This window comes from Rutidosis leptorrhynchoides, chromosome 1, assembly GCF_046630445.1.
Source record: "Rutidosis leptorrhynchoides isolate AG116_Rl617_1_P2 chromosome 1, CSIRO_AGI_Rlap_v1, whole genome shotgun sequence".
In the NCBI taxonomy this organism is placed as follows: Eukaryota; Viridiplantae; Streptophyta; class Magnoliopsida; order Asterales; family Asteraceae; genus Rutidosis; species Rutidosis leptorrhynchoides.
In genome coordinates, this window is record NC_092333.1 from 376,248,082 (window position 1) to 376,257,453 (window position 9,372).

General features: G+C 32.4%; 1 protein-coding gene across 3 annotated transcripts in view; it reads left to right on the top strand.

Moving 5' to 3' along the window:
• LOC139886569 (GDSL esterase/lipase At1g28580-like) overlaps positions 1-6,169 on the top strand; it is a 40,979-nt gene extending 34,810 nt beyond the window's left edge. For all 3 annotated transcript variants that reach the window (XM_071870416.1, XM_071870417.1, XM_071870418.1), the window contains 3 exons: positions 4,458-4,606; positions 4,696-4,972; positions 5,788-6,169. In XM_071870416.1, coding sequence (XP_071726517.1) covers positions 4,458-4,606; positions 4,696-4,972; positions 5,788-6,065 — 704 coding nt within the window. In that variant the 3' untranslated portion in view covers positions 6,066-6,169. The remainder of the gene's footprint in view (positions 1-4,457; positions 4,607-4,695; positions 4,973-5,787) is intronic.
• Positions 6,170-9,372: the final 3,203 nt, after the last annotated feature.

The window sequence follows — 9,372 nt, forward strand, 5'->3', positions numbered from 1 at the left end:
GGATTTTTAACAAACTCTTCTACGCTGTCCGAATCATCAGAAAATTCGATCTCTTCTCTTGGTGTTTTTGCCATTTTTGATTTGTACGCAGAGTTCAAATGAATGCGATCTTCTGCATTATCACTATCGCTATCATTATGCTCAAGAACTAGACGATCAACTTGTGATCCTGAATCATTCAATGGCCATAAGTAAGTGCGCGGTATGCGAGATTCGCAATTACGCTTAGCATCTCTCTTAGCTTGCTCGATTGCAGTACCAACAATTTTGTCAGTTCGCAGACTAGATTTCCCAGATAAAGCTTTTGGTCTCTTCCCATCAGCGATTGTTTCATTGCGATTTTGCAGCAAAGTTCTTCGCGCAATCATTTTTTCAGCAGCAACTTCTGGCTGCGAGTCGTTTTTAGCAGATGTTTTAGCGATCTGTTCTTGAACCGATTTTCCCGCGGTTATACTAGCATTTGTTTGCAATGGAAATATCACAACGTTCTGCGAATCACCATGCAGTGCATCAGCATTCGCAGAAACGCCAGTTTGCTTTGCATTTGTCATCATGATTGTCGAGCAGATCGACTGATTGCGTATTACAAAAGCACCTGTAAATCATCACAACAAAAACAAGATTAGCGATGTTACTTAATTAAGGATTGAGTGCAATAAGATTATAATGGAGGATGGAATGTTTGATGATTATTTTGGGCCCCGATGATCGTCTTTCACTTTAACTATCAAGTGATCAACCACCCCGACCCAGTCTTGATTGTTAATTAGCATAATTCACCTTTGCGCGGTGTAAAAATCCCTTGGGCAAGATCACAAGTGGAAATTACAAAGGCTTAGGCAAAATGGCAGAGAATCAACAACCTATAAATGAGAGGCCTAGCTCCCTATTTATAGCATTCGAGATATCCGCGGTTTGCGAATTACTTAACTATCCGCGGAAACTCAGCGGATTAAACCGCGGTCTTGCATTAATGCGAAAACGTAACCGCTGTACTTATTTTTAGCGAACATTTCATAGCTTTGCCTTATAATTCGTGTAGTTTTGCCTTTGGCCTTTAGCCAATAAAATATACATATACAATGCTATGTATATGATCAGTGAATAGTGGTGAAGTTATGATTTCGGTTTTTGGGTGAAAAACGGTAAAGTAGTCTTTTAAAGTCTTTATTGTGATTCTAAAGGGATAGATATGAGTATTCTTATTTTTGCGAAGCACTTTAGATTTCTATGAACGTTTTCCTTTGAGACTGTTTCTTTCACAAGCATCCTTTGAGTTGGTTCATTATCCTTCAACATTCTTCATATTTTAGAACTTTAAAGGGTGAATCCATTTTTTTATAAATAACATCTCTTGAGTCTTCCGCGGGTAGGCTTTTGTAAAAACATTTTCGTGATGCTTGAAAAGTGACTAGCACACAAACAAACAATATACATAATATCGGGCCTTTTGACCGTTAGATATAATAATGATCTAATCATTCCTTAGAACTTTGTGCTGTCGAAATACTCTCCTTCTCCGTCAAGAGTTAGTTTGACATTTTTAGCCAATTGGAGTGTCAAGTGGTTTTGAATCTTGCATTTTAAACTTCTTAAGCATTTCTTGAATATTTTTTTGTTAGTTAATGAACGGTACATCTTCAATTTGTTTGATCTGTAATCAAAGAAAGAACTTTTGCTCAACCATCATACTCACTTCAAATTCATCATGCATTAGCTTTAAAAACATATTGCTAAGAGATTCGTTAGTAGAACAAAACACAATATTATTAACATATATTTGAACAATAATTAAGTGTTTATCATGTCTTTTGATGAATAATGTATGGTCAATTTTACCCATATCATAATTATGATCTACAAGAAATATTCTAAGTCTTTCGTATCATGCTCTAGGTGCTTGCTTAAGTCCATACAATGCCTTTTTAAGTTTGTACACATGGTACGGTTTCTCAAAGTCTTTAAAGCTCGGAGGTTGAGAAACATAAACTTCCTCATTTATAATTTCATTTAGGAAAGCACTTATTACATCCATTTGATAAAGTTTTAAATCATTAGCACAAGCATAAGAAAGAAGTATCCTAATGGACTCTAATCTAGCCACGAGGCGAATGTTTCATTATGATCAATCCATTCTTGTTGACTATACCTCTTGTTGACTATACCCTTGAGCAACCAACCCAACTTTATTTCTAGTGACATTACCATCTTAATCTATTCTATTTCTATAGACAAACTTAGCTCTTATCAAGTTTTGCTCACTAGGTAAAGGCACCAAAACCCATACCTCACTCTTTTAGAATTGATTTAATTCCTCTTGCATCGGCAAGACCCAACTTTCATCTAATAAAGCTTCTTTTATATTTTTAGATTCGACTTGAGAAATGAAGGCATAAGTTTCAATGAGGCTAAAGGTTTGTGATCGTGTTAAGTTCGCCAATAACATGTTCAATTGGATGATCTTTCACATGTTTGACATTTGTCATAGATCCTAGATTTTCTTCACTAGAAGTGTTTTCAATAGACTCTTCATTCTCATTTGTTTTCGTGGATTTATTTTACTCATTAGGTAGAGGAGCCGACTCATCAAACGTGACGTCTAATGATTCTTTTAAGACATTAGTGTATTTGTTTAAAACTCAATCACTTTCTAATGAGTAACCTACGAATACTCATCATAGGCTTTAGGCTCAAATTTTGTGAGATATAGCCTTTTTATTAAGAATGAAACACTTACATCCAAACACCCTAAGATGACTTAATGTGGGTTTTCTACCATTTAAGATTTCGTATGGGGTGTTATCAATTAATGGTCTAACTAGGACTCTATTTTGAATGTAGGTCAAGGTTGCTACGGCTTCAAACCAAAACTTTTAAGGTATAGATTGCTCATTTAGCATAGTCCTACTCTTTTCTTGAAGGGTATGGTTTTTCCTTACAATAACATCATTTGAATGTGGTATGCGGGTAGCCGAGAAATTGAGAGAAATACAATACATATCATAGAATGCACTAAATTGGGCTTCATTATCAAATTCTTTACCATGGTCCATACATATTGTAACTATAGTACAACCAAGTTAGTTTTAAATTTTAGTGCCAAAAATTTTAAATCTTTCAAAAGCCTTATTTTTTTGTTTTAATAATGTCTATGTGTACCTAGAAAAATCATCATACTATGGTATAAAAAATTCCTCCTTAACTTTGACGAACAAATGTCCAAATAGATCGAAATGCAAATGTTCCAAGTAACGTTTTGTTGAAATTATGTGTTTAGATTTATGACTTTCTTGGACTTGTTTGCATACCTTACAAGCATCACAAAAATTAATTTTATATTTTATGAATATGTCCTTAAAGGATATGTTATGAATTAGTTTAAAGTTAGCATGCCTTACTATCCTATGTCATAAGTATTGTCATGAATATAAACAAGACATATATCTACATGCTTGTGGTCGTTTAGCTTGCACGTATATATATATACCTTTCTTTCCAATTTCATTCCAGTCCCATTTATAATGTTTATATTATCTCTAATGATATGAGAACTAAATAGGGTATATAGCATGTTATAATTTTTATCGCAAATTTTACGTACACTTAGCAAATTAAAGCTCAGATTCTTAACATGCAAAACATCTTCAAGAGTAATCTTTTGATTAGTAATATTACTTTTACCGACGATTTTTCCTCTTATATCACCGCCACTACGCTCATTATACTTGGTGAAGAACATTGTCACTGGTCCAAAGTTATTAGCATCAAAGAAACCGATTCTAATCCATCTTTTCACAATTTTGAAAAAGTCGTATTTCCTATATTGATACTTGATTTGATTAGAAATCTTTATTCCTTTTTGATGTTAAATCTTTGAAAAACCTAGTCCTGGTCTAGACCAAGGAATTGTTGGAGATTTATTCCTTTGCTACTCCCTCTTAGAGGCAGCAAGAAAAACACTTAGCACGAATTTTGAGATTTAGCGTGATATCTAAGTTTTAGTAATATACGGAATATTTATTCGTGTGACAACTTATTCTATATTGACAGGATAATTATTGTTTATGGAAAATATTAGTACCTTAACCACTTTGAATATTATTGGAGATATTTATGGAGAGTCAGTCGACGAATTAATTCGAATATATCTTCTTGCATAGTTACGGGTGCTTATAAATACATAGACGATCATTCATGAGAAATATACACAATACGAAACCTAATTCTCTTGTGCGAAATTATTCTTATTTTATGTCATAAACAAGAACGTAATATCTGTCTTATCCCAAAGTGATATTTGTGTAATCCGGACAATAAAGAGTCGAATAATTACTTTCGGAAAGTGATCATGATTCAATGATTTATCCGGCTATCGATTATTTACCCTAAACGAAAATTCTAAAACATCCAACATCGAGTTCTTTTGATATATGCTTCTATCTAACTATAACTTGCAGAGTGTAAAAAGTTTCTCCAAAGTTCATTAATTCTTATGGGGGAGATAGGAGGTAATGATTACAATCACGGAGTAATTTCTGGGAAACCAATTGATGTGTTAAAACCGTACGTTCCTCTTGTTATCAACACCATCACTTCATCAATTTATGTAAGTAACCGATCAACTACAATCATATAATGTGTCAAGTACAATCCCACATGCATTACATTAACCGGATCGACATGGGATCAATACAGGAACTGATCGATCTTGGTGCAGAAACAATTGTGGTACCAGGAAACCTACCAATTGGATGCTCATCAGCCTATCTAACCGTATACTATGGCAAGGATGGAGTAGAATATGATAACACAACAGGTTGCATGACTGCACTTAACAAATTTTCAGAGTGGCACAATGAGTTGCTCCAAACATCATTAATTCAAATCCGAGAAGCTCACCCAAATGTCAACATATTCTATGCGGATTACAACAATGCCGCCATGCAATTCTATCGTAATCCTGAAAAATACGGTACTTTAATATTGTTAATTTGAATTTGGATATCTTATTCATATTCATATATCCTGATTTGCGTAGGTTATACAATTGACATATCAAGAATTGACTTAAGGAGTATTTTTTAATTTATTTTTACAAATTAAAATTAAAATTTTGTAGGACACTATTAAATTTAAAGACAGGACCCATATGTTTTCAAAAACAATGATTTTTTTGAAGTAAATAATCAAATTGTATAGGACCCCTTGAATTTGGATTCTATATTCGCCATTGATCAGCAACAATATTTAATTTGTATTCACGATTTTGGAGCTAACGATTAAACATTTTTATAAGTTGTTAAAACGTATAGATCCTTTATATCCACATATTAACACAAGCACACAACTAGTAAAAATTGATGATCTAGTTTACCACTTGAGCATACTTACTTTGTTTTGTAAAAAAAAAAAAAAAAAGGTACTAGTAACCAGTAACTCATAGTGTCCCACAGTCTGTCTATTCACAGTCTGTTTACTACATAGGGGTTGTGATTATGGGTTGGGGTGTCAGGGCTTGAACTCCTGACCTTCCGTTTTTTAATTCCTAAGATGTCTCACCCATTACCAAGTGACCGATGCACCATCGGTTTGAGCATACTTATTTTTCTTTAACAATACTGTTCAACCTGTTAACGTTTTAAACATAATTTCATAATATCTGCGTTTCAAAATTTGTGCATTGAAATTCTTTATGACACACCTTCATCAGGAACTATCCCATTTTTTAATTATATTCTTTAAATATGACTCCATTGAAATAGTTATATTGGCTTTGAAATACTACAGGATTTACAAACGGAGCTCTAAAAGCATGTTGTGGAGGTGGAGGGCCATATAACTACAATCCAATAATACAATGTGCGGATCCCTCATCAACAACATGTGCTCAGCCAGAAACATATGCTAATTGGGATGGATTGCATTTAACACAAACTGCGTACCAAGCCATTTACAATAGTGTATTTCATGGGACATTTACTACGCCACGGTTTACTTCTGTATGTCATACTTCAAATGCACAAGTAAGAGATACGGCAGCATCAAGATTGGTTCAAAGCTTATAGTTTTCGTCATAGAGATTATGATTTAAATGCAGCGTGATTTATGCAGTTGAACGTATAGAAGAATATATATTACATGTATTTTACATTATACATTTGTCAGCACACAATCATATAGATTTGTTAATTCATATGTGTAACTTTTATGAACTACTAGAAGTTTATCTCAACTTCAAGTCACTCAATCTAACAACCTTATACATCTTCAAATACTCGTTTGATAATATTTTAAATAATGAATTATCTATGCCTAAAAACTCACTATAAAATGGAAAAAGACTAAGCTTAAGTGAAACCATATTCTAATTTTCTTTTTTATCAGCCAAAAGCCTCAAATTTAAATACATTACCACTAGTTTTGGGCCAACATCAAGCCCAAATAGCTTTATCAGCCCAATTTCAAGTACGAAGCCCTTTTAGTTGAATTCTTTCAAAAATGGTAAAATTTGTTAGGCTAATTACATAAATGGTTTTTCAAAGTTGAAAATTATAGAAATGGGTAAACCAACCTTTCATTTATCGGTTTGCAGTTTTTTAATCCGAATTGGCAATTCAAATGCCAGTTTGTAGCCACGTTTCCCTAATCGTACAACCTTTCCAGCATATCTGACACGATCTGCAAATCGGAAAATCAAATGCCGGTTTGAACCCCTGATTTTTACAGATTTGTTTTTCAGTTTTTCAGTCTATTATTACTGTTTTTTAGACTATTATTATTGTTTTTCAACCTATTATTACTGCAAGGCTGCAACCTATCATATCATAGTCCATTGTTACAATCAATATGAGTTTGAATTGCCAGAAAAATAGTGTATTTATATAGTTAAATTTGAATCAATTAATCTCAAAACCATTATCATTACATGTTTCTTCAATCACTAAAATACTAAAACACCTCATATTACTATAACACTAAAACACCCTTATATTCATCACATAAAATGATTGAATTTCGTGGTTTTATGGTTCATTTTGTTTGGGGTGGTAGAGTTACATTTCAAAATGGGTGGTTAACTAGTGATGAAACATTACTTAGAACCACTTTTCCACTATACCGAAAGATTAATTGCATGAAGCTAAATGAAATGGGTTATAAATATGTGGGTGCTGATCCAAGAACATATGCGTTGAGGATGATTATGTGGAATGAGTCCTTTGGCTATGCGTTTCTGACTGAAATTCACGACGATAATTCTTTAGAATCAATTTATTTCTTGGCTAGTCAAAATCCATATTACATTGGTCAAATTGAAATTCAGTTTGCGCAAGTCTTTTTGACACAACGATCCGGTTTTGTAGATCAGTTACAAAGTTCAATTCAATCTTCGCAAGTTACACAAACCGGGGGCGGTGGTGCATCTACATCTCAATCAGGAGGTATGTTTGTAGATGAAGATGAGGTGGTGGCTGAAGAACAAAATGAAGAAGTTGATTCTGATGATGGTGCATCAAAAATGAGTGAAGGTTCGGTAGAGAATTATAGTGTCGAAGGAGATATATCTGAAGATGATCAAAACGTGATCGAGAGGCTGATTCAACCTCCCGTGAACCGTCCTTTCGGGTTTCTTAATGTTGAAGAAGATTCTGATCGACCTGTGTTCGATGAGGATGACGGGCTAGGATGAGATTGTTTTAGAAACGACGGTGTACTTAGAAGATGAATGGTTTTTAGAAATAAAGAAGAACTTGTATTCGTTGTTTGGAATCGGAATATCGATCGACAGAGAGAAATTTTTTTGAAGATAGCAGGCCAAGTTATTATAAAGCAATTTGTTACACAAACAGTCCTCATTACAATGGTCCAAATCAAATTAGACGATGTCCTTGAATGGTAGCTGCTATAATGAAAAATAAGGATCATGTGTTGAAAATTACAAAATGGATTGATGGACACATTTGTTATGGAAACGTGCAAGGTGATGTGTGCAGAGGTGTATACGAAATACTATTATTTTTATTACGAAATACTATTATTTTTATTACGAAATACTATTAAATATGATACAATTTACACAAGTTATTTATTTATTTATTGAATGGATATACCTAAACCTTGCTACAACACTTATAGGCAGTGTACCTAATCGTAGAGTAGTGTGGTTTTTAATAAGTCCGGTTCGTTCCACAGGGAGCTGGCTAAGTTTAAAGATATATTTATTTTAAACTTTATTTGAATATATATATATATATATATATATATATATATATATATATATATATATATATATATATATATATATATATATATATATATATATATATATATATATATATATATATATATATATATATATATATATATATATATATATATATATATATATATATATATATATATAAGTATATATAAGTAGTATTATTATTATTATAAAAGGGGGGTTTTACCGTTTAATGACCGGTCTGTCGATTTTAAGTCCTAACGCAAAATATTAAATATAACTTAAATTAAAGCGTAAAGTAAATGACGAAAAATAAAAATGAGATAAAATAAAAGTACGATAATTAAAAGTGCAATAATTTAAAGTACGATAAATAAAAAGACAATAAATAAAAGTGTGATGAGATATAAAATAAAGGAATTATGCTTATTTAAACTTCCGTAATCATGATGTTTGACGTGTTGATTTTAATTTATTACCAAGGGTTAATTGTAACGACCCTGGATTTTCCGACTTATATTTATTAATATTTATTATTAATACTTGCGCTTTAATAAATGTATTCTTATACATTTTACTTGTTATCGTATTTGACTTTCCATGTCCCGACTTGTCTTTGTGACACACGCTTTTCACGAATAATATTTCGAATATTATTTACATTCATAATTAATTATTATTAATTATTTCTAATTAACTAGTGTAAGTAGTTAATTACTTGGGCTTTTTATTTATTTGTTGCATACTTGAACATGGGCTTATATTTTTGGACTTGGAAGTCCACCCTACATTACTTAATGGATTACTAGTAAGCCCACCATTATGCTAATAATTCATTAAGCTTAAACAAGATTAATTAAGTTAAATGAGGAGACAAATGTTCAAGCATGCAAGCACCAACTTTCCATGCATTTAACTTATTACTCTTCCTAGCATTCACCACCTTCCCACAATTGAAATAACACTTTTGACTTCCCCATTTTGGCCTAAAGGCCGACGGTTCTAGCAAGGGTGGGAGGAGTTCCATTTTTCAATTTTTGTTACTTATATGCTTGTATTACTTCATTCCACATACACACCTTTCTTACACTACTCTCACTCTAAAACTTTTCTCTCTAATTGTAAGTAATACATTTTCTTTTTTTTCTTCT